This window comes from Mustela putorius, unplaced genomic scaffold (genome assembly GCF_011764305.1).
Source record: "Mustela putorius furo isolate JIRA1106 unplaced genomic scaffold, ASM1176430v1.1 tig00000145_pilon_pilon_pilon, whole genome shotgun sequence".
Lineage (NCBI taxonomy): Eukaryota > Metazoa > Chordata > Mammalia > Carnivora > Mustelidae > Mustela > Mustela putorius.
The window spans coordinates 9153195-9180435 of record NW_025421294.1 but is presented as its reverse complement, the minus strand read 5'-3'; the positions used below and the strand labels follow the sequence as shown (position 1 = coordinate 9180435).

The 27241-nt window shown below is 39.4% G+C and overlaps 1 protein-coding gene across 1 annotated transcript in view; it reads right to left on the bottom strand.

Moving 5' to 3' along the window:
• The window catches only part of DEPDC1B (DEP domain containing 1B), a 78430-nt gene extending 51459 nt beyond the window's left edge, over positions 1-26971 (bottom strand). Inside the window, exons 1-2 of the mRNA XM_004744603.3 lie at positions 26828-26971; positions 16893-17158 (exon numbers count right to left, since the gene is read on the bottom strand). Of these exons, the coding sequence (XP_004744660.1) occupies positions 16893-17158; positions 26828-26875 (314 nt within the window). The 5' untranslated portion in view covers positions 26876-26971. The remainder of the gene's footprint in view (positions 1-16892; positions 17159-26827) is intronic.
• Positions 26972-27241: the final 270 nt, after the last annotated feature.

Sequence of the window (27241 nt, the reverse complement as noted above, 5' to 3'; positions counted from 1 at the left end):
TCAGCAACTGTACAAAGCACAATAATATCCATATAATAGAAGTCCCAGAAAAAGAAGAGCAGGAAAAGGGGATGGAAGATTTATTGAAACAATTATAGCTGAGAACTTCCCTAATGTGGGGAAGGAAACAAGCATTCAATTCCAAGCAGCTGCCTTCGGCTCAGGTCATGATCCCAGCGTCCTGGGATCGAGTCCCACGTCAGGCTCCTTGCTCAGCAGGGAGCCTGCTTCTCCCTCTGCCTCTGCCTGCCATTCTGTCTGCCTGTGCTTGCTCTCTTCCCCCACTCTCTCTGATAAATAAATAAAATCTTTTAAAAAAAATGAACAAAACCAGATAAACACCAAGACATAGCATAATCAAACTTGCAAAATACCAAGATAAAGAGATAATTCTGAAAGCAGCTATAGCCCTTCACCTACAAGAGCAGACACAGAAGGTTAGCAGCAGACTTGTCCATAGAAACTTGGCAGACCACAAAAGAATAACATATATTCAGCGTGCTAAGTGGGAAAAATATGTAACCAAGAATACTATTTCCATCGGGGTTGTCATTCAGAATAGAAGGAAAGATAAAGTTTTAAGACAAGCAAAAACTAAAGGAGTTCATGAACACTAAACCAACCCTGCAAGAAACACTAAAAGAGATTCTGAGAGGGAAAGATATACCAGAAGCAGCAAGGACTGGAAAGGAACAAAGATAATCTACAGGAACAGCAACTTTAGAGGTAACACAATGGCACTAAATTCATATCTATCAGTAATTACTCTGAATGTAAATGGATTCGATCCATTTGTAAATGCTCCAATCAAAAAACGTAGGGTATCAGAATGGATTAAAAAAAAAAAGATGCATCAATATGCTGCTTATAAGAGACTCATCTGAGACTCAAAGACACCTCCAGAATGAAAGTGAGGAGGTAGTGAATCATTTATCATGATAATGGACATCAGAAGAAAACTGGGGGCACCTGGGTGGTTTAGTGGGTTAAGCCTCTGCCTTTGGCTCAGGTCATGATCTCAGGGTACTGGGATTGAGCCCCGCATCGGGCTCTCTGCTCAGCGGGGAGCATGCTTCCCCCTCTGTCTGCCTGCCTCCCTGCCTGCTTGTGATCTCTCTCTCTATCAAATAAATAAAATCTTAAATATAAAGAAAGAAAGAAAGAAGAAGAAGAAGGAAGCTGGAGTAGCAATCCTTATATCAGACAAACTAGATTTTTTTTTAAGATTTTATTTATTTATTTGACAAAAAGAGATTACAAGTAGGAAGAGAGGCAGGTGGAGAGAGAGGAGGAAGCAGGCTCCCTGCTGAGCAGAGAGCCTGATGCGGGGCTCTATCCCAGGACCCTGAGATCATGACCTAAGCAGAAGGCAGAGGCTTTAACCCACTGAGCCACCCAGGCGCCCCTATCAGACAAACTAGATTTTAAACCAAGGAATAACAAGAGACAAAGAAGGGCACTATATCATAATAAAGGGATCTATCCAAAAAGATGATTTAACAACTGCAAATATTTAGGCCCCCAATTTGGGAGCAGCCAAATATATAAATCAATTAATAACAAACTTAAAGGAACTCAATGATAATAATACAATTATAGTAGGGGACTTTAACACCCCACTCACAGCAATGGACAGATCATCTAGGCAGAAGATCAACAAGAAAACAGTGGCTTTGAATGACATACTTGACCAGTTGGACTTAACAGACATATTCAGAGCATTTCATCTTAAAGCAGCAGAATAGTTCACATGGAACATTCTCAGAATCGATCACATACTGGGTCACAAAACAGGCCTCAACCAATACAAAAATGCTGAGATCACACCATGCATATTTTTCAACCTCACCACTATAAAACCTGAAGTCAACCACAAGAAAAAATTTGGAAAGATCAAAAATACATAGAGGTTAAAGATCATCCTACTAAAGAATAAATAGGTTAACCAGGAAATTAAAGAAGAAATAAAAATACACAGAAGCAAATGAAAATGAAAACATGACAGCTGAAATCCTTTGAGACACAGAAAAGGCGGTCATAAGTGGGAAGTGTATAGCAATATAGGCCTTCCTCAAGAAGCAAAAAAAGTCTCAAATACACAACCTAACCTCACACCTTAAGGAGTTGAAGAAAGAACAAATAAAGCCTAAAACCAGCAGGAAAAAGGAAAATTATTAAGATTAGAACAGGAATAAATGATATAATAAACAGTAGAACAGATCAATGAAACTAAGAGCTGACTCTTTGAAAGAATTAACAAAATTAATAAACCTCTAGTCAGACTTATCAAAAAGAAAACAGAAAGGACCCAAATCCAAATAAATATAATCACAAATGAAAGAGGGAGAGATCCCAACTAACACTGAATACAATCATAATTGTATGTGATTATATGTAAAATATATATATGTATATGTACGTATATATGTATAATATATAATAATAATATAATTATATGTAGGCATATTTGTATATGCCTACAAACTGGGCAATCTGAAAGGGATGGATAAATTCTCAGAAACATATAAACTACTGAAACAAGAAGAAAACTGAAAACAAGAAGAAATAGAAAAAACTTGAGAAGCTCAGATCCATAATAGGCAAAGAAATCAAATCCATAATCAAAAATCTCCCAACAAACAAGCTGGCTGGCTTCCCAGGGGAATTCTACCAAACATTTAATGAAAAAGTAATACTTATTCTTCTGAAGCTTTTCCAAAATATAGAAATAGAAGGAAAACTTCCAAACTCGTTCCATGAGGCCAGCATTGCCCTGATTCCAAAACCCAACAATGACCCCACTAAAAGAAGAATTACAGACCAATATCCCTGATGAACATGGATACAAAAATTCTCAATAAGATAGTAGCTAATCAAATCTAACAGTACCTTAAAAGGATTATGCACCACAAGCAAGTGGAATTTATAACTGGTCTGTAGGGGTGGTTCAATATCCGCAAATAAATCAACACGGTACACTATACTAATAAAAGAAAGGACAAGAACCATATGATCCTCTCAACAGATGCAGAAAAAAGCTTTTGACAAAATACAACATCCATTCTTGATTTTAAAAAATCTCAAGAGAGTAGGGATAGAAGGAACATACCTCAACATTATAAAGGCCATATACGAAAGACCCACAGCTAATTTATCCTCTCAAAGGGGAAAAACTGAAAGCTTTTTTTCTACATCAGGAACAAAACAGGGATGTCCACTCTCATCATTGTGTTAACATAGTAATTGAAGTCTTAACCTCAGCAATCATACAACCAAAAGAAATAAAAGCCATCCAAATCAGCAAGGAATAAGTCAAATTTTCACTCTTCACAGCTATGATACTCTATAGAGAAAACCCAAAAGACTCCGCCAAAAAATTCTTAGAAATGATACATAAATTCAGCAAATTGCAGGATATGAAATCAATGTACAGAAATCTGTTGCATTTCTATACACCAATAATGAAGCAACAGAAAAAGAAATCAAGGAATCGGTATCATTTATAATTGTACCAAAACCCACAAGATATCGGGGTGCCTAGGTGGCTCAGTCGGTTAAGTGGCTGCCTTCAGCTCAGGTCACGATCCCAGAGTACTAGAATCAAGCCCCATGTCGGGCTCTCTACTCAGTGGGAGCCTGCTTCTCCTGCAAGACCTGTGCTTGTACTCTCTGTCAAATAAATAAAATCTTAAAAAAAAAAAAAAAAAGATACCTAGGAATAAACTTAATCAAAGAAGTAAAAGTCTGTATGCTGAAAACTATATGCTTATGAAAGAAATTGAAGAAGACACACAAAAAAAATGGAATAAATTCCATGCACATGAATTTAAAGAGCAAATACTATTAAAAGGTTTATACTACCCAAAGCACTCACACATTCAATGCAATCCCTATCAAAATAACACCAGCATTTTTCACAGAGCCAGAACAAACTGTTCTAAAATTTGTATGCAACCAGAAAAGACCCTGAATAGCCAAAGGAGTGTTGACAAAGAAAAACAAAGTGGAAGGCATCACAATTCCAGACTTCAAATTGTATTACAAAGCTGCAATCATCAAGACAGTATGGTATTGACACCAAAAAAGGCAGATAGACCAATGGAACAGAACAGAGAATCCAGAAACGAACCCACAACTCTGTGGTCAACTAATCTTCAACAAAGCAAGCAGGAAAGAATATCCAATGAAAAAAATTCATTGGGAAACCTAGACAGCCACATGCAGAAGAATGAAACTGGACCACTTTCTTATACCATACATGAAACTTAATTCAAAATGGATGAAAGACCTAAATGTGAGAGACGAAACCAACAAAATCTTAGAGGAGAACACAGCAACCTCTTTGAACTTGGCCACACCAACTTCTTACTAGACACATCTCCAGAGGCAAGGGAAACAAAAGGAAAATGATGTATTAGGACCCCATCAAGATAAAAAGTTTCTGCACAGCAAAGGAAACAACCAATAAAATTAAATAGAAAATTTTCCAAAGTAGACATACAGATGGTTAACAGAACAGACACATGAAAAAATGCTCAACATCACTCATAATCAAGGAAATATAACTCAAAACCACAATGAGATACTGCCTCACACCAGTCAGGATGACTAAAATTAATAACTCAGGAAACAACAGATGTTGGCAAGGATGCAAAGAAAGGGGAAAACTATTACACTGTTCGTAGGAATGCAAACTGGAGCAGCCACTCTGGAAAACAGTATGGAGGTTCCTCAAGAAGTTAAAAATAGAACTACCCAATAACCCAGCAATTGTACAACAGCTACTTATCCAAAGAATACAAAAATGCTGATTTGAAGGGGTACATGCACACCAAAATTTATATTTAACTATTAACCAGACCCAAATTATGGAAAGAGCCCAAATATCCATTGACAGAATGGATAAAGGTGTAGTGTGTGTGTGTGTGTGTGTGTGTGTGTGTGTGTGTAATGGAATATTACTCATCCATCAAAAAGAATAAAATCTTGCCATTTGCAACAATGTAGATGGAACTAGAGGGTATTATGCTAAGTGAAATAAGTCAGAGAAAGACAAATAACATGATTTTACTCATATGTGGAATTTAAGTAATAAAACAGATGAACAGAGGAGAGGAAAAATAAAATAAGATAAAAACAGAAAAGGAGGGAAAACATAAGAGACTCCTAACTAGAGAGAACAAACTGAGGGTTGCTGGAGGGAAGGTGGGCAGGGGATGGGCTAAATGGGTGATGGGGCATTAAGGAGGGCACTTTTTGGCATCAGAACGGGGTGTTATATGTAACTGACAAATCACTAAAGGCTACTCTTGAAACCAATGCTACACAATATGTTAACTAACTCGAATTCAAATAAACAAACAAAAAACAACAACCAAGATTCCATTATGATGGAATAAATAAGTATTTTTAAGGAGAGGAGAGATGTGATCTGGTCTCAAAGACACTCCTACTCTATTAACAATAACTACTTGGAAAATAAATTCCATTTACAAGAGAGGAAAATGTATAAAATATCCAGAGCTTAGATAAAGAAAAGTGTGAATTTACAAAGACAACCACCACCATTTACAGTAGCACCAAAAAAACATGGATGACTTAGATCTAAATCTCACAAAATTTGTGCACTGTCTGTACATCCACAGCTACACAGCACAGCTGGGAAGTTAAAGACCTAAATGAAATGAGAACTGTACCATGTTCATGATTTATCTGGAGGACTCAATTTTGTTAATTTGTCAAATCTCCCCCAAACTGATCTACAGAATCCACACAATTTCATTGAAATTACAACAGAAATTTTTATAGAAATACACGAATAGATTCTAAAATTTATGTGGACAAGCAAAAGAACTAGAATAGCAAAAATAACTTTGAAAAATAACAAAGTTGGAGGATTCACACTAACTGATTTCAAGAGTTATATCTGCAGTAATCTGTTGTATTGGAGACAAGCTGGACATATAGGACAATGGAACAGTAAATGAATTAAGTCAGAAGACTCTATATGGTGCTGTGTCCTATATCCATGAGAATACAAGGCCCAGGATCACGGAGTGGAGGTTAAGAACAGCCCTACTTACCATCCCTCCCAGTGAAGGATCCCCACAGCTCTTGACTCCATAGTTAGAGGTCCTGCACCCAAAAAAGACACACAAGTTTTCTTGCCAGGAGACATAACAAGGGCACTTTAGGCTCCTTGTGATGGGGAGGAGCACATAAGAAGAGGAATGACTGTCATGGCAGTAGGGCCTCATCCTGACCAGCCGGAGGGTGGGCTGCTCTTACTGCAATAAGGACAGGAAAATCTGTGCTCCCTCTTGATACTTCTTAGTCCTGCTGTTAACTGTGAATGGGCATGTACAGAAACATCAGGCTGACAAGTATATGGTTATCAAGGGTTCAGACGCTCTCAGTAATGAACTTTGGGGTCTCACTACTAGGTAAACCACCCAAAGCTGTCTAAGGTGATAGCTGAGAGTAAGAGAATTTACAATGGCAAGTCGAGAAGAAAAAGGATGAGGACCAGCTATACCCATTAGACTGGCTTCAGCAAGAGGGGATGTATTCTTCCCAGTAATTTCCATCTCCTGGGTTTTGCCTCGGGAAGAAAGCCCATAAACATGTGTGGAGAAGCAGATGTGTTCAGCACAAGTGATGGACTATGCCAAGCAGGGCGTTCGAAGTTCACATCTCCTTTCAAGGGACCAGCAGCCTCCAGGACAGCCTGCAGCTTCTAGCCACTGTATCTTTCACACTTCACCATGATGCTTACAGCACACTGGTGAGCACAGGGTGGTTACTGGAGCCAAGCCAGTTCTACCAGAAGAATAGGATTCCTCTAGCAAGCAACCATTGTCCAAGGACTTCCCAAAAGCCTCGTCAAGACTTTCTCAGAACTGCACCCTATGGTCTTTTCCAGAGGTCAGACCTGCATCAGGTCTGAAGGCACACCAAACCCCTTGCTCCCTTCTCCTGTATCCATTCCAGGTGCACCCCAAACCCTAACACTAATTTCCTTTCATATCCAGCCCCACACACCCAGGCCTGCCTCACTCCAAATCTTTTAAGTTTGTTACAATCCTTCCATTACTGACTTCATATTACACCTAACTACAGCTCACTCCATGAGGAGAAAGAAAGAGCCACTCTAACTGAGGAACAGGTGGAGTGATTATTGCTTAACTGCAGCCCTGTAAAAGTGAACGCCTCACGTACTAACCTTTGAACTTCTTTCTCAATGAATACTAGGCATTGTGCTGGGTATGGGGGACACAGATAAAAGCAAATTCTTTCCCAGCCTTATCTTCCACCGCTCCCTGTGCAACCACACCAAACAAGTTTTTACATCCTCCAAGCTTACTTATGAGGACTGCTTTTAGACACAATTCCCTCCACCAAGACTTCCTTGCCTGGCCAACTCCCACTGATGCATCAAGACTAAACCCAAGTGTCACCTCTGGAGCAAAGTATTCTCTGACTTACACAGCAGAGCTGATTCCTGAGTCCTGCTACAACATACCGTAATCATAACATCTGTGACAATGAATTTGGATTTATCTCTCTTCCTAACTAAACTGGAAGTCTTTGAAGCATGGATCATGCATCCAAAGAGTTTAGCAATATGCCTGGCAAAATAGGAGGGGCTCTTTAATACCTGAGAAGGGAAAAGGAGACAAAAAGAGGAGGACAGCCAGAAGCAGCATACCTGAGAATCTAATTAGCAGGAATCTTAACAGCACTAAGAAGAAGCCAGAATGTATTAATCAAGTGAAAAGCTGACTGGACACTGGGTACTTAAAAATGCTGAGACAGACTTTGCTTTCTGACACTCCCATAAAACACCTGTCTGGCTTCTTCCACTCCTAAATTACAAGCTTATCAAATTCAGAGAGTGGTACGCCCCACCTTTCCACAGCTTTCACAAGGCTACTCTCACAGCTTGCATCTCAAGCCAAGTTCCCACTCTTCTCAAGACTTGTGGCATAGGATTAATTGAGAAAATCTGTTTGATACCTATGTGATCTTTATCATTTTGTTTCCAAATCAACAGTATTTAAGAACCACTCTGGTTCAATCTACCTTCCCTGGCCAAAAAAAGCTTTCCCTTCTTCTCAGGGGAGCATTCAATGAACAATGTTCCCTGAATTTTCTGGATTCCCAACTGATGAGCCTCCATTCCCTATTAAGGATAGTCACGAGGCATCATGAATTCAAAAGAATGAAAGTTGGTTAAGGATTAAAGAAAAAAAAACATAGGAGCAATCTCTTGGATATCGGCCACAGCAACGTATTTATGGATATGTCTCCTCAGGCAAGGGAAACAAAAGCAAAAAATAAACTATTGAGACTACATCAGACTAAAAAGCTTTTGCACAATGATGGAAACCATCAAGAGAACCATCATCAATACTTTCAGTGAGTGGCCTTTTTCATATACATCAAATGATACATCTGATAAGGGCTCAATATCCAAAATAGATAAAGAACTCCTACAAATCAATAGAAAAATAAACAATCCAATTAAAAATGGGCAGAGGACCTGAATAGACATTTTCCCAAAGAAGACATACTGGTGGCCAAAAGACACAGCAAGATGCTCAAGATCCCTCATCATCAGGGAAATGCAAATCAAAACTATGAGATACCACTCCAACCAATCAGAATGGCTAGAATCAAACAGAGAAGAAATAACAAGTGTTGGGAAGAATGTAGAGAAAAGGGGACCCTCATGCAATGCTGCTAGGGATGTAAGCTGATGCAGCCACTGTGGAAATCAGTATGAAGGTATCTTAAAAAATTAAAAATAGAATTACCATGCGACCCAGTAATTCCACTTCAGGATATTCACCTGAAGAAAACAAAAACACTAATTTGAAAAGCCATATGCACCCCTATGTTTATAGCAGCATTATTTATAATAGCCAAGATATGGAAGCAATGTGAGTCTCCATCAATAGACAAATGAATGTAGAAGATATGAGGTAGCTAGCTAGCTAGCTAGACAGACAGAATGGAATACTACCAGCCATTTAAAAAAATGCAATCTTGTCATTTGCAAAAACATAGATGGACCTAGAGGATACTAATGCTAAGTAAAATAAATCAGACAAAGAAAGACAAATACCATATGATTTCATGTATATATGGAATCATCTAAAACCAAAACAAATGAACAACAACAAAAATAGACTCATAAATACAAAGAACAAACCAATGCTTGCTAGAGGGGAGAGATATGGGTGAAATACATAAAAGAAATTAAGAGGCACACAATTCTAGTTATAAAATAAATAAATCATGATGTTAAAAAGTACGGCATATGAAATTTAATGAATAAAATTGTAATAACTTTGTATGGCGACAGATGGTAACTATACTAATCGTGGTAAGGATTTTGTAATATATATAACTGTTGAATCACTGTGCAATTCACCTGAAACTTGGTAACAATACATCATAATATTATGTAACATTATATCACTTTGATTAAAAATAAAATAACAAAATTAAAGTCTATCCACACCCCAATATTTAAGAAATTGCACCAAATTTATCCCCATGACTTTGTGACCTAAAACTTCCGCAGCTAGGCCAGTCTCCTCTCTGTTCCCAATACAGTCCACTTACGCATTTCTGATGGAGAACCTCTGTCTTGGTATCCTTGTTATCTGAAATATCCTCTCTGTTCCCATCCCCTCACTTTATCCAGATCCTACTACATTCTCAGGACCTAAGTTGAAATCCTCTACCTCCTACTCCATTAGGTCTCAAAACACTCCAGTCTATACCAAGTGGGTCACCAACACACCTCCTGCACTAGTCAGGCAGACAAATAATCATAGTATGGTCTGGAATAATGGAGGGGAAAGGTGGAAGCTGTGGCAACTGCAGTCAATTTGCTCCATCTGAACACCTTTGGGTTCATAATTTTTTTTTTAAAGATTTTATTTATTTATTTATTTGAGAGAGAGAGAGAATGAGAGAGAGAGAACATGAGTGGAGAAAGGTCAGTGGGAGAAACAGACTCCCTGTCAAGTAGGGAGTCCAATGTGGGACTCGATCCCGGGACTCCAGGATCATGACCTGAGCCAAAGGCTCAACCAACCGAGCAACCCAGGCGCCCCCAGGTTCACAATTTTTTAAGATGCTGTGTTAGAGCTATTAATATTAGGAGCTTCTGAGGAAAGGAAAGCTGGAGGAGAGAGGAGGGAAGGGAGATTTTCACTGCATATACTCTTCTATATTTTGTAAATTTTAAAATATAATTTTCACAAAATACCCAAAAGTGAAAAATAAAAATGAGATGGGAAAAAACTTTAATGACTAAAAACACTACGCCATTCAAACAAAACGGATGCATCAACCAAAGCACTTTCAGTTTAGCACCTTAGTTTATTATTTGTTCCAGTTCATTTGGGTTACTTAATTAAATAACACCTTGGTCCTGCTACTTGCCTTTTCGTATATGTATACTCTACCTCTCAAGAGAATCCCAAGTTAGGGAAGAAAAGAGTTACATTATATTTCTTTTTTATCTCCTTCACTGCCTTAGATCGACAAACACATGCGATAAGTACTCAGTATTCAGAATCATAAGTGTTTAGAATTTTAAAAGTCCTTAAAGATCTAGGCCACCCTTTCATTTTATAAATGAAAAACTGATGCCTATGAACACTAAGAAACATACCCAATTATCACAGGACAACCTCCCAGGATGTAATGAAAAGAATAAAAACAAAAGAAAAACAAAATCTCTCTGTCTCTCGCTCTCTCTCTCTCTCTCTCTTTCTCTGAGTTTACTATAAAAATAAGGATGCCCACTAGAGGGAGCTAATAGTCCATGAACTTGAAAGTGAGGGTCCTAAAACTGTTCCTTCAAAAGGTTAATGAAAAACTTTTCCCAGGGCCAAAGAATGTGACTTAAGAGCCACATACCGGGAGCACATGGGTGGTTCAGGGGGTTAAAGCCTCTGCCTTCCACTCGGGTCGTGATCCCAGGGTCCTGCTCAGCAGGGAGCCTGCTTCCCTTCCTCTCTCTCTGGCTGCCTCTCTGCCTACCTGTGATCTCTGTCAAATAAATAAATAAATAATCTTTCAAAAAAAAAAGAGCCATATACCCAAACAATATAAATTCAGATTTCTTTCGCCAGAGGTACAGAGACTTTCAAATCTCCAGCATTAAAAAAAGAAAAATGGTTTTAGAATATAGTAATATTTATCTTTTTTTTTGGTACAGAAGTCTATCAATTTTAACACACGTATTCATCTGTATAACCCCCACAATCAGGAAATAGAACAGTTCCATTATTAACCAAACCTCCTCCTCTGACTTTATAGTCACCCCAACCTACCAACCCACCACCCACCCCTGTGCACACTGTGGAATTCTATTGTATTGATATAAAAATGTTTATCCGTTCACCCATAGAAGGACATCTAGTATGTCTTCAGTGGCTGGCAATCCATATTAATACAGCTGCTATCAATATTCACGTACAAGCTTTTTGAGTCAAAACAGATTTTCATTTTTCCAGGGTAAATGCTGAGTCATATGTAAGTATATTCTCAACTCTAAAAGAAAATTATAAACTTGCTTTCCAAAGTGACAACCAATCCAAGCTTCCTGCCTGTAACAGATGAAATTTCCAGTTGCTCTATATCCTCTCTAGCTCTTGATATTGTCAGTATTTTTATTTTAGCCATTCCAATAGACAAAAACCAGCATGTTATCATGGTTTTAATCTGCACTCCCCTACGGCTAATCTTATTAAACATCTTTTCAAGTGAGTATTCTATTCATTTTTTAATTGGGCTGTTTGTATTCTTACTGTTGTTTTGTGAGTTCTTTACATATTCTTGAGAGCAGTCCACTGTCTTATATGTGGTTTGCAAATATTCTCTCCCTATCTGTACCTTGTCTTCTCATCCTCTTAATAATGTCTTTCACATAGCAAAAGCTTATAATTTTGATGAAGTTCAATTTATCATGTTTTTTCTTTTATGAATCATGCTTTTGGTGTCATGCTAAGAACTCTTTGCCTAACTCTTGAGCATAAAGATTTTTTGCTGTCTTAAAATTTTTACAGTCTTGGGGCACCTGGGTGGCTCACTGGGTTAAAGCCTCTGCCTTCGGCTCAGGTCATGATTTCAGAGTCCTGGGATCAAGCCCCACATCAGGCTCTCTGCTCAGCAGGGAGCCTGCTTCCCCCTCTTTCTCTGTCTGCCTCTCTGCCTACTTGTGATCTCTGTCTGTCAAATAAACGAATAAAATCATTAAAAAAAAATTTTTAGGGACGCCTGGGTGGCTCAGTTGGTTAAGCAGCTGCCTTCAGCTCACGTCATGATCCCAGCATCCTGGGATCGAGTCCCACATCGGGCTCCTTGCTCGCAGGGAGCCCGCTTCTCCCTCTGCCTCTGCCTTCCACTCTGTCTGCCTGTGTTCGCTCTCACTCTCTCTCTCTCTGACAAATAAATAAATAAAATCTTTAAAAAAAAAAATTTTATAGTCTTACACTTAAATCTACAATTCACTTTGAATCAACTTTTGCATAAAGTATTGCAGTTTACATTTGAGGTTCACTTTTTGCACATAGAGGATATATATCCAGTTGTTCTAATACCATCTTTTTCACTTAAATTGCTTTTACACCTTTGTCAAAAACCAAATGGCCATATTTGTGTGCATTTCTGAACCAGCAGTTCTGTGCCTCCAGTCTAGGTATCTAGCCCTTCACCAACACCACAGTGTCTATTATTTTGGTCTTACGTAGAAGTCTTAAAACTGGGCAGCATGATTCTTGCTTTTTAAATGAAGAATGTGAAAGTAATGTTATTCAATAGAGCTGACAATATCCACATAACAACTTCTAGTTTCAAATTAAAATCAATATTTTGGAAATAGGACAGAAAAAAAAGTAAATATGAGGGAAAGGGAACAGAAAGAAAAGGAAATGAGGAGAAAAAAGTAAAAAGTAGGAACATGAAAGAGATACACATAAAGAGGTAGAAACACAGAAAGAAAAGAAGGAAACAGAAAAAGGGAACAGGGAGAGGTGGGAAAATAAAAAAAATGGTTCTCTACATATTGGACCTCAACCACTACACCGAAGCCAGTGAATTCCTATCTGTGAACACCAAACACCTTCCCAATTACAACTACCCACCAGAGCTAGGTAGCATCAGTAATGAGAGCGGTCAAGGTCTAGGTGTCTTACCAGACCAGGAACCCCAACCTCCTAAAGATCTACAGCAGGTCAAATGCTTTCCTCATTATATCATCCAAACAAACAATTATCAGAATGGCACTTCAATTTTTATGTAACCCATTACAGTAGGTTTAAATACTCCTGTATAACTGTCTGTTCACATAAGTTAAATGGACAGATTCGATGATCAGTGTGGAATTTCCTTAACTAGAACATTCCTGGTTTTTTGTTTAAATGTTTCAAGGAGAAAAGCATCTGGTTCTTTTGGATGAAATATCTACCCTGTCCACCCCAGGGTTGCCATGAAGATCAAATGAGATGATGGAAGGGAAACTGCTTTATATACTGAAACTTCTTATACAAATATACATAACTGCCTCTCCTCATCAGAGGTACAGGACTAGGAAACTTTTAGACACAGACGACAGAGTCTGGCTCAACTATGTAGACCCTTGAGTGAAATCTGTAACATCTTCAGCGGCAGCAAATTCAGAAGTCTTTCCAGACAGTGGCATTAGAAACAGGAACAACAAGGTTTAGTAACTAGCTCTGGGTACCTCTCTGTAACACTCTGACTTATGGACATTTAGATATTGGGATCTTGCTTTCTTTAACAAGAAAATTTACTATTTCCTTCTTTTTTCTATACTTATCTCTTTGATTCTTGAGGAAAATAATCACGGTTAACAAATATAAATGTAATCACAGAAGAAACATGACACACATTCTTTTAAAACTAGAAATAGGATTGGACATATTCCAAAATAAAAGCTTAGCTCATAACTTCTGTTATGAAATTCTTCAACAGATACTACAACATATACAACATACATGTGTGTATGTGTGCGTGTGCATTTTCTGTCCTTAAAAATGCTGTAATGGCCTTCAGTATTTCGTGTAGCTTTCTTTAACTTATAGACCCAAGAAAGCATCCACCCCCAGCTATATTTATAGGCGCTTAGGCTAATGATGTTTACCTTACTTCCCCTATTTGACAACTACAGTTAATCATTTAATGTATTACCCAGTAATTAAAACATCATTGGAATTCTATAAATATATAAACACATGGTGGCCACACCAAATACTTCTTATTTATTATTGTGTGTTTACTCATTCAGTCACTAATTTATTTACTAGGTTAAGTCTACCTTGTGCTGTCGAAACGGAGGCAATATAGCATACCATAAGAAGACAGGCTTCAGACACAGACATCTCAGTTCAAATCCTGACTCTTCTTCGTCAGGATTCATTTTTTTGAATCCAGCCAAGGGATTCTAGAGAAGTTAATAATAACTTTGGCCTTATTAACTTCCTAATCTTTAAAATTAGGAAAATACACTATATCAACAGATGTCATGTTAATAACGATAATGTGGACATGTCAGCACATCATAGGCCCTTGAATACCTTAGTTCCTTATGTGCTAGCAAGAGCGCTCGGCTGGCCATTCCAGCCTCTTTGGCACTGCTTAGAAAGGACCCCCATCCATAAGGTTGATATTTAAAAGCTCATTCTGGAATTTCTCCACCTTGCTAGCTCTCCATCTATTTTTAAATCTAACCTGCCTCTAGGTCCTAATCTCACTCATCTATTACCATTATAATGTGGTGGCAGTCCTATTCTACTAGGACAGCAGCTGGAAGGAGAGCAGGTAGGGCAGCCCACCCCAACTCTTGCCTGGAGCCCTAGCACGCAGGTGTGAGGATCCTGAGTCCCAGAAGCTGCATACGTCCAACAGCTGCCTCCATGCTCATTAGCTCATTCTCAATTCATGGCACATGCTCCTAACAAATGATTTACATATGTACATAGATTTCATCCCAGATTAACCTGAGAAATTGACAAACATCAGTAGTTAGAATATAAAACTTTCACCCAGGAAATTGGAAAGCTATGAGTTTCCAGGTGGTAAATAATGGAAGAAAATCCTGCTTCCTTTCTGATTCACAGTATTACAGAGAGTAAAGGGAAAATCATTAATAGACAAATATAATCTGTCTGTGCACTTGAGGTTTTAAAGGGGGCTTCCTAGTGACATGAAGCATGCCCTGAAACTGCATTTGCATGCTCCAAATTCCCTCCCCTGAGGATTCTGAAAGCCTGCTGGCACACAATGGATGTTACCCCCATTTAAGGTCACAATAGAACAGATTGGAAGTTACTCATCCAGAGATTTTTTTTGGAAGTGTTCTCGCTAAGTTGTGATGGGATATAAGCAATTAGTTTCCCAAGAGAAATAATCACTTACAAATTCCCAGTGAAGTATGGCATGCAGAATGAGGGCTAGCATCTCCACTGCCTAAGGCTAACAAACACTGTGGTCTCAGAATAAGCTAAAATCACCCAAGATCCTAACTAAAAGTTGGATGAGCAAGCCAGAAATAACTGCCAAATGGAGAGACAACTAATTGCCCTGATGACAATCTTGGTATCTGGAAGCTGAAGATTGGCAACAAAATTCTATAAAGAAGTTCAATCTTAGGTGAGCCTGGGTGGCTCAGTGGGTTAAACCTCTGCTTTTGGCTCAGGTCATGATCTCAGGGTCCTGGGATGGAGCCCCACATTGGGCTCTCTGCTCAGTGGGGATACCCCTCTCTCTGCCTGCTCTCTGCCTACTTGTGATTTCTCTCTGTCAAATAAATACATAAAATCTTTAAAAAAAAAAAAGAAGAAGAAGAAGAAGAAGAAATTCAATGTTAAACATGCAGCAATGTTTAGGGTTAGCCTTGGTGCTGGAGGTCACCCTCACAGTGCTCTGCAACCTCTCCTAGCAGCCAGCCCACAAGGAGCCAAAGAAATGGTTCAGGTAGGAATAGACAGGTTTTCTCTGCTCACCAAGGATCTCAGTGGTTCCAAACTGCCTCACTAAGCGTGTTGTAAGGCATTCTTCATTTTTCTTTTGGAGTAAAAGAAAGCAAATGTTAAGGGTCCATATTCTCCATTTCTTCTTTTAACCCCTACTCAGGTTCTCAGCCCTCTGGGTGGCCTCTCTGTCAATAACTCAACGCTTCCTCTTCTCAGGACATTGCAGCTTCATTTCTCTTTAATATTCTCCCTGTTCCTGAAGCTTAGCTAGGTCCCTTCTACCTCCAGCAATAAAACCACCTAGCATATAGTGAAAAGGAAAGTCCGAGCAGAGAGACATGCATATTTTCCTTGGATTATCAGGTGGTAAGTGTCCCATCACAAAACAGAACTAAAACATGAGCAAAAACATTTGGAGAGCAGCAGACATACATTGCCAGGGTTCAACTGAGACAAAGGGAATTCTAGCACAATTCTTCATACATGTCCGAGATCTGCTTAAAGATCAGACCCACGCTGCCACTAACCCGGGAATACACCCCTTCTCACTGCTAGAAAGGTCCACCCCAGAGCTGCTCTTTCATCCTTTCAGATTCTCGAGAAGTGCTCCCAGGTGTGCAGAAGGCACGAACAGATGTCCTTTCTGAAAAGTCACTGCAACTAACCACGCTCGGGGGTACTCTATAGGCCCTGGAACATTGCAATAGGTTTTATTTTAACAACACTCGTGGTTCTTCACTCAACAAATCACAAGTGGGAGCATCATTCCACTGGAAAAGAGAGATTATTCCACATGAGGAAGTTTCAAGAGACTGACCAAGTCCAGTCATCCTCCCCGTAGTCCTCCTCTTCAGGGTTTACTTATCATCCTTTTACCTGTACAAGTGACGATTATCTTCAAAATCTTCCTGACCCCATTTTCCCTTGATATCTTCAATAACATGATTCTTGAGAAATTTTTTCAGCAGCTGAACTGTTTGTTTGCGGGTCACTTCTGGGCCAAAGTTCTGACTGCACCTCAACAGCTCGTGCAGCCAATCCACAGCTTCGGCCGCCGTGAAACAACGTTCATAACTTTTGAAACGACAGCGATGTTTCCGTAAGGGCATCCTAGCACGAAAAAGCTCAACTGTTTCATTCCACTGGGGAAGAAAAGGAGAAAAGCATTTAGTAACCAACTGATTTTTTTTTTAAGGTTATTATGTCCCAAATACTTGAGACTGTGAATGCAGTTCTTCCATTGAAGAGACTGCCTTGATGACAGAGACTTGAATTTTTTTTTTTTTTTAAGTAGGCTGAATGGAGGGGCGTCTGGGTGGCTCAGTGGGTTAAAGCCTCTGCCTTCGGCTCGGGTCATGATCCCAGAATCCTGGGATTGAGCCCCGCATGGGGCTCTCAGCTCGGCGGGGAGCCTGCTTCCTCCTCTCTCTCTGCCTGCCTCTCTGCCTACTTGTAATCGCTCTGTCAAGTAAATAAATAAAATCTTTTTTAAAAAAATAAATAAATAAAGTAGGCTGAATGGAGGAACAAGGTGGAACTAGAGTTGGACACTTAACCAACAGAGCTACCCAGGCACCCCATGGAATCATACAGATTTTACTTTTCTTCTGGACATCTTATATCAAGATTACATTTTATTTATGTTATTCATCTATATTAATGCGTATGACAGTTCATTTTTATTGCTATGCAGTATTCCATTGCATGAATAAATCACTATTCATCTATTCTTTTTTTTTTTAGAGTGAGAGCAAGAGAAAGAATGAGCAGGGGGAGGGGAGAGACAGAATCCCAAGCAGGCTCCACACTCAGTGTGGAGCCCAACTCAGGGCTCAATCTTACAACCCTGAGATCATAACCTGAGCTGAAACCAAGAGTTGGTCACTTAACCAGGTGAGCCACCCAGGCGCTCCACGATTTATCTTTTCTTAAGTTGATGGACATTTGGGTTGTTTTTTTTCTTCTAAGAATAGTGCTCCTATGAACATTGTGTTTTTTGGCCAACATATATATATGTTCTGTTGGATATATAATTAATGGAAATTGCTGGAGTATGAGGTGTGCATACATTTAACTTTTACAAAGTTTGCCAAACTGTTTTCCAAAGTGGTTGTACTGATTTATAGTCCCATCAGCAACATATGAGGTTTCCAGTTGTTCTACATTCTCAGCAGCACTTAGTGTTGCCTATCTTTTCATTTTAGCCATTTTGTAGGCATGCAGTAGTATTGCATTGTGGGCTACTTTTGCATTTCATTTCTAATTAATAAAGTTGAACATCTTTGCATATATTATGGTAAATTTAAAGATCTTTTCATGTGAAATGCCTGTTCAAGTTATTTTCCTTTTTTTTCTGTTGGAGTATCTGTCCTTTCATTCATGTTCTGAGGGGTTTTTTTGTTTGTTTGTTTGTTTGTTTGTTTTAGAAATTCTAGTTAAATGTTATCCTACAGTGGCTTGTCTTGTTTCTTGTGTGTTTTTAAGATGTTAAAAAATTATTTAAATCTGGACCAACTTAATTTGGAGGATGGCATATAACAGTGTCAGATGAAGTTGAAAGATTAATATATACCTAAGGCAAAATGATGTCTGAATTTGGTTACAAGGAAGACAAGATTCAGAATCAGAGTGGAATTCAATTGCATCAAGTTAGAAGGTGGTTAAAGAAAGTAGAAAAAGTGAATGACCAGTTAAGCGTTTGCTTGCTGAATCCCTACTGTGTGTTGGGAATCCCTATTGTGCTCTATGTCTAGGGTGCATGCTTGCACAGACCCAGAGTTGGTCCTCTATGCCCCTGGTGTTGTGTGGAAGAATAGTGAACCATTGTTGCAGAGGGGGTTGGGCAGGAGGAGGAATGAAGAGAAACCTGGAAGAAAAGGCCTGATCAGAAGGGAAAAGGAGCCAGAAGGGGGAAAAATAAAAAGAATATGCCAAGATCAGAACTGTAGTTGTTAGAAAAAAGATTTTCTGATTTCAGTGGGAAGGGAGGAGAGAAGTAAAGGGAGGAGAGAAGTTTGTGCAGTGATACACCTGAAAGAGAAGGCTGGGAGGAGGGAGAATGGTTATGAGAGTACGACTGTGAGTTTCCAGGACTTTAAGGAGGGCTGGCAGGAAGCCTAGGGTCTGAAAAAGCTGTTGGTGTAACTATGTAGGAAGGATACCATATGTGAACATTTCATTTAATCTAGGGAAGGCTGATGAAGGGGTGGATGTCTAAGGTTTGTTGTGTTTTTTTTTTAAATAGGAAAATATTTTGCAGAATTTTTAAACATGTTTTGACATCAGGCACTATGTCTCATACATCTCTCATTTTTTCTCTCCTTGTAACAGTACTTATTGAATGAAGGAAAATCATATTAAACACAGGGCTCCAAGAAGTGAATTACACATATTTGGCTCAGTTTTACCCATAGTTTTGATCATTTGTTTCTCATTAATGTAAGAATCCATTAAGTTCACGTGAAGGGACAACTTGGTGGCAATATATCTTCAGTATATACTTATTGAATGAATAAAATACATTTTTACAAGTTTTTTTTTTTCTTTTGAGTGGGAAGTTTGCAAATAAAAGATTGTCAAGGCTGGGGGCACATAGGTGGCTAATTCAGTTGAGCATCCCACTCTCGATTTCAGCTCAGGTCTTTATCTCAGGGTCATGAGTTCAAGCCCTGCGTTAGGCTCCACACTGGTCATGTAGCCTACTTTAAAAAAAAAAAAAAAAGGAATAGGGCGCCTGGGTGGCTCAGTGGGTTAAGCCGCTGCCTTCAGCTCAGGTCATGATCTCAGGGTCCTGGGATCGAGTCCCGCATCGGGCTCTCTGCTCGGCAGGGAGCCTGCTTCCTCCTCTCTCTCTCTGTCTGCCTTTCTGTCTACTTGTGATCTCTCTCTGTCAAGTAAATAAATAAAATCTTTAAAAAAAATAAAAATAAAAATAAAAAAAAAAAAAAAAAAAAAAAAAAAAAAAAAAAAAACTGTATGGTTCCATTTATATAAAGTCAAAAAGGAGGCAAAACTAATCCATGGTATTAGAAATCATAACTGGTTAATTTGTAAGTAGGTCAAAACAAAGAAAGGCAAGGGGTACCTATGGAGTGCTAGGATTGTTACATCTCTTGATCTATGTATCAGTTACACAAGATGCTCACATGAAAACTTACTGAGTATACTTATTTCATTATACCATCTATACCTATAAACACAACATAAGTTTTAAACAATCTCCACATATTTTTAATCACTGTCATTTTAATTCTCTGCTGACACCTAGCCTTCATGTTAGTCTTGATCAAACATGTTGGGAGTGGGGAGGGAAGAGGAGTTAATAAAAAAGATTTTCATTTATTTTATGTTGATTCAATTATCATAATCATTATCAATTAAACTTAATGCATAGTACTTTATTTTTTTTTTTAAGACTTTCTTTATTTGACACAGAGAGAGATCACAAGTAAGCAGAGAGGCAGGCAGAGAGAGAGGGGGAAGCAGGCTCTCTGCTGAGCAGGGAGCCCGATGCGGGGGCTCAATCCCAGGACCCTGGGATCATGACCTGAGCTGAAGGCAAAGGCTTTAATCCACTGAGCCACCCAGGCACCCTGCACAGTACTTTATACATTACTTAATAAATGTAATGAAGACATGGGCCCCTGGAATCCTATATTTCAAACCAGAAGTAAATATGCCTATTAATTAACTCAAGCTGGTGAGTAGTTCCTCTACTTATTTTAATTAGGCTATAATGCACATTGTAACAAATTAAATGCAGAAGCATATATAAAAGAGTCTGCTCAGTCCCTCTCGGATCCCACATACCTATCACACACATAGAATTCTTCCTTTTTAATGTATATTATTTATTACTAGGATTACTGTTTGCTTTCCTTTTTAAGTAATGTGATCAACTGGGGCACCTGTGTGGCTCAGTGGATTAGGCCTCTGCCTTCGGTTCAGGTCATGGTCTCAGGGTCCTGGGATAGAGCCCCACATGGGGCTCTCTGCTCAGCGGGGAGCCTGCTTCCCCACCCACCCACCCCCACCTGCCTCTCTGCCTACTAGTGATTTCTGTCAAATAAATAAATAAAACCTTTAAAAAAAATGTGATCAATCCTACTGTATACACACTCCCCAGTTTGTTTTTGCACTGAACACAGCACAGATGTCCTTCTGTGTCAATACCTATAGATCCAGCCCACTCTTATGAATGAATAAATGCCATAATTTACTTAACCATTTTCTAACTGATGGGCATGGATCTGTTTCCATGTTGTTGTTTCAAAATATTACTTTAAAACACCTGGGGCACCTGGGTGACTCACTGCTTAAGCAACTGACTCTTGATTTCACCTCTGGTCATGAGGGCCCTGAGAGAGAGCCCCATCTCAGATGGGGCGGGCTCTGTGCTCTGCATGGGGTTGGCTTGACCTTGTCCCTCTCCCTCCCCCACACTTACCCCTGTGTCTCTCTCTCTCTCTCTTTCAAATAAATAAATAACTGAAAGGACGAAAGTTTTTATTTGTGAAAGAATGGATTTATAAATTTTAACAGCATATTTAAATCAGATGTAACAATTCACAGTCCTACCAACAATATAAGAGCATGCTGCCTTATCTGCGGCCATCACTAAATGTTACCATTTTCGTTTCTGCCAATCCATGTTCAAGAAATGATGTCTCTATACTTTGTACGTTCCTATCTTCATCTTAAGTAATTTTCGTTTATTTATCTGAGACTTGACCTTCTTCTATTGGGTTGTCTTCCTCTTTTTCTTAATCAGTTTTTTTAAATGTTTAAATCTAGCATTTAAGTCAAAGTGCATAGAAGTCAGGAAAATTAGTCTATTTTGCTCAGTTCAGTATATTCAAACTGAAGACATTGCCTGTCTTATGGTACATGTGTTTAATAAAAGTGCTATGAATGAATATGTAATATTAATCCTTTTAAAAAATATTAGAATTGTTTTCTCCTGGCTAATCAATTTATGCGGTCTCTAGCTATATGAAGGTTTTGTTGTTGATGGTGATGTTAATCAAACAAACATATATTTATTTTCTTTATAGCTTCAGGATTTCCTGAATCCTGAATCCCCTTTGTTTAGAGGAAGGAAATTAGAGATATCCCCATCCAGTGGTATTAAAAATATTTATCAAAGTTTTCTTTTAATATTTTAAAGGAATTTTTAAAAAATATTTGAATCTTCAACTAGAATTTTTTATGGCAAGAGGAGAATATCTCTACCTTTATTTTTTTCCAAATGGAGAGTCAATTATGTCGCCCTTTTTTCAATGAATTGCAATATTAAGTTACTTTACATAGTATTTCTTTTTTTTTTTAAGATTTTATTTATTTATTTATTTGACAGAGGGAGATCACAAGTAGGCAGAGAGGCAGGCAGAGAGAGAGAGAGAAGGAAGCAGGCTCCCTGCTGAGCAGAGAGCCTGATGCGGGACTCGATCCCAGGACCCTGGGATCATGACCTTAGCTGAAGGCAGGGGCTTAACCCACTGAGCCACACACGTGCCCACATAGTATCTTTCTTGATTCTTTTCTGAACTCTCCTTTCTTTCCCATTGAGCTATTTATGTCTTTCTATACAATACTACACCATTGTGATTACAGTCAATTAATACTAAATTTAAATATCTGTGTAGATCAAAGTCATCTATAGTCTCCTTAATTATCATACATTTACTCTTCTGAATGACCTTTTCATTAAGTACATTCTACACACAGGAAAAAAAAATATGTCTGGATTTTTACTGATTCTGTTGATAGCTGGTTTTTATTTCACACTAGAAATTTTTCTAATAAGACATCTTTATCAGGGGTGCCTGGGTGGGTTAAAGCCTCTGCCTTCAGCTCAGGTCATAATCCCAGGGTCCTGGGATTGAGACCCGCATTGGGCTCTCTGCTTGGCAGGGAGCCTGCTTTCCCCTCTCTCTCTCTGCCTGCTTCTCTGTCTACTTGTGATCTCTGTCTGTGAAATAAATAAATAAAATCTTTTAAAAAAGAAAAAAAAAAGCATCTTTATCAAAGCTCGCATCTCTTTAAAAAGTAACTTATAAAATGAGTTTTTAATTTATGTTGCTTTTTAATGGCATTTATCATTATGGATTATATTTACTCAATACATGAAACATTTCAGAATTCTAAAACCTAGTGAGACCATGATCTTTAAAAAAATAAAATAAAATAAAATAAATTTTAAAAACTAAAAAACCATAATCTCTTTTCCTACTTACTTCTAAAAATAATTATGTTGTATTGGCTACTCCAACAAAAAAGAACAATTGTGTTTTCTGTAAAACAACTCAAAATTCTCAGTTATACTTGGAAGGAAAATATCCTATATGTCAACAAAGAACAAGACAGAGCTTAAAAATGTGATTTTTTTTCCCCGTGACATATTATTTGGAGAGAAAATCTTTATAGCAAAGGGAACAAAAGAGATTTGTTCGTAATTTAAAAACTTTGTACTACTTATTTATCCCTTAAACTAGGGATCTGAAATAAGGACTCACAATTGTTTTTACTTCATATCATGAGCCAAACTACAAAATACAGCAGTGAGTGTTGAAACGTGTTTCCTGTTCTTTTCTCCAGGATATTGATTCCATTTCCTTCCTTCTTAGTACCAAAAATATTGTGATAATGGTGCTATCATGCACCTGGCCTCAGAGCGCAGAGACAACCAAACTCTACATCTAGCTGAATTTGCCAAGACTAGCAGGGAGAACCTGATCAAGTCAGTTCACCCCTTTAGGACTCAAGAGAAGGAGGAAACCGGACTAGACAATTGTTCATGTCCATTCTAGTTCTCAGATTCAGTGATAGCTGTAGGTGTTTAAAGTTTACCACTTGCATCAGATGGTAGAGGTAACTCAGCATTAAGTTCAAAGACTCAGTAGATTAAAGCAGTTTTTATAAAAGCAATTTTCTTTCTCCTCATTATTTCTATTAAAATGATGAACTATAGATGACCCTTGAACAAGAGAGGTTTGAACTACCTAGGTCCACTTTATATACAGATTTTTATCAACAAATACAGTACAGTACTGTCAATGTATTTTCTCTTCCTTAGGATTTTCTCTTTTTAAAAGATTTTATTTATTTATTTGAGAGAGAGAGAAAGGAAGAGAGCACAAGCAGAGGGGAGGCGCTGGGGGAGAAGCAGACTCCTTTACTGAGCAGGGAGCCCAAGACCCAGGACTCAGTCAGTCCCAGCACTCTGGGATCATGACCTAAGCCGAAGGCGGAGGCAATCGACTGAGCCATCCAGGCACAATTCCTTATGATTTTCTTAGTAACATTTTCTTTTCTCTAGCTTACTTTATTATAAGAATATAGGATGTAATATATAAAACATACAAAATGTGTTAATTGACTCTTTATGTTATCAGTAAGACTTCCAGTGAACAGCAAGCCATTAGTAGTTAAGTTAAGTTTTGGAGGAGTTATACATGGACTTTCAACTGTGCACGGGTGGGCACTCCTAACCCCCACATTGTTCAAGGGTCAACTGTATTTGTATGTGGATTACAAAAGTGAAAGCTATTTCAATGAAGATGAATAAGTTGCTAATATAACTTCCATATTCACCATGTAATGACTTAGAATCAGTCATTTGATTTTTGGCACAAAAATTTACCTCATCCATAAAATGTTATTTTCAGATAAGTCTTTGGTGCTTAAGAAAATGGAGATGTACATGGTTTGAAAAAGTAAAGGGAGTCATGAAAGGAATTAGTAAAGGCCTGCTCCTTCTATGCCAATGATTTTCCCAAGCCTTTCCTGAAGACTGGGTTGAGGGTGATCTTGGAAGAAGGGGGAAACGATAAGCGGGGAGAGCAAGATGGAAAGGTGAGCTGGGGAAGGTAAGTAAAGAGAGGACTAGTCACAAACTTCATGATTTACCTGGTAAAAGTTGTAAGGCACAACTGAATTATTCTCCAAGAAACATTTATACATGCAATGAGGTTAAATCATCTACAATGATGACAGAGATCACAGATATAAAGCAGGAAAACTCACTTTAAAAAAAAAAGTTTTGCTACAGTTTTCTGTGCTTCCAAAATCTTGGTTTAAGATCAAAGGTCTCAAATAGAATAAACTCGACAAGTGAATGATCAAAGGTCTCAAATAGAACAAACTTGACAAGTGAATGGACTACCTGGGAAGTTCTGGTAAAATTGAAGTGCTTTCATTAATTAGTCACATAATTAAATTTCTTGCTTAATTTGATCAGTCTTAGCTAAACTTGACTTGAATATCACTTCTTAGGGGTTGACAGCTTCTGGAGAACAAAGAACATGTTTCTTTATAAATTCCTTTGATAATATGTTAATGTGACTCAGAATGAAGCAGTGCCTTATTACATAGGTATTACACATCCACGAAAAGTAGTAATTCACACATTTCAATGAATGAGATTTAAAACGGTTCCAATCATGATGTAACTTTTTTTAGTCTAAAGCAGGAAGGATGAGGACTACCTACCCCAAGATTCTGAGCTTCTGTTTCCCTTGCATAAGTGCTGTGAATAAATTTGGGAGAGAGGGATGTTCTCCCGCCCCCCGCCCCCCAACAAAGGAGAGTAAAGTTTTTGAAAGTCCCTGATGAAGCACAATCTCTATCTCATCCCTAAACATGGACCTACCAATAGCCCAGATTCCAGATGGTTCCAAACAGTAGAAGCAATTGTGAAGCCTAAGTAAATATGAAAACATTAAAAACAAAACAAAAATTATTTGTCCCCTGTCAGCACCATCCACACCTCCTAGAGGCTAGCCTAAAGGAAAATCTACATTCATATTTGCTGATTTTTTTTTTTAATGAATGAATCATTATATGCATGCCTATAGCAGATTGTTGGCAAAGAGGAGTGCGGTAACTCCTCCCACCTTGCGCCTATCTTTTCCTGGATATCCATTAGGTTACACAGAACAACGAAAATAATTCCCAAATTACATGTGGCCATAAGTGTTTTACCACGTTTGGTACCACAAGGAGGGTCCCCTCCTCCCAATTACCAGCAGGCTTCCATTGAAAGTCTCCAAACACCTGCAATTGACATTACCAAATTGTCACCACTTATTCCATTATAGTGATCCTTTAAAACGCAAATCACTAAAATCACTTGCTCCAGGCCACAAAGAAATCAACTACGCATCGGAACCCTGAATACCAAAGTTCTTCTCGCAGGAGAAAAAGCAGCACCCTGGACCTTCAATGTCTGTAAAGGCTCTTTCAGAACATCCGTTCGGGCCACCCGCTGATTTAGGTCGATGCTGACAGAACCAGAAACGCTCCCTGGGAGCCAGAAAAGCGGCCAAGACCCACGTCCGTTCCGGGCACCGTTAGAAAGAACCTCAGGTGTCACCACTAGTGACTCTCAGGACGGAGACACGCCCTGCCCGTTCTCTGGCGATGGGTGAGTGTTACAAGGGGTGGAGGGCCCTGAGGTTACCAACGCAGTCCTTCCTCTCCCCGCCACAGGCGTTTGATTCCAGAGGACAAAGGGGGGTGGGGGTGGGGTCCCCTGGTCTTTCCGGCGCTTTAAATCCGAAGGCGTCACTTACTACCGAAAACCAGGCCAATGTCTCGGGAACAAAGCTGCTCCCACCCACTCCTGTCGAGCTCCCGACCCGGTAAGCCTTTCTTTGAGAATCGCTCGGAAAACGGCCGCCCTAGCGAAAACGGGTCCCGCCTCGGGCCGCGCCAACCTTGCAGAGGCGAGGACTGACAAGCACGCGGCCCACTGCCAGGCCCGGGTCCCCTGGGGCCGGTGGCTTCGCCCAGGCTCCGGCACCTCCACTCACCAGCTTGGTGGCTCGGTACGGGCCGGGCCCCACGATGCGATGTTCCATGGCGGGTACGCAGTGGCAGTGGCGGCGGCGGCGGCGGCGGCGGAGGCCGCCTCAGCGCCGATCCCCGCGAGCTGGCGGCGCCGCAGTTTGAATTGTGAGCCTGTGCGCTGCGGACGCTGATTGGGTGGCGCGGAGGCACGTGACGGGAACTGAGGGGCGGAGACACCCAGACCTTGGGATTCCCGGCACACCCCCTCCCAGCCAGGTAGGCGCGGTGACTGAGCTGACGTCTCCACCCAAACTGTTGCGGCCGTGGGAGCTCCGCTCGCAGAGCGGCCGGGGACAGAGTCGCCTGTCCGCCTTTGTCCCGCGCGCGTACACCAGCGTATGCGCAGACGGTGAGGGGTGTCCCCGCTTCGCCCTGGG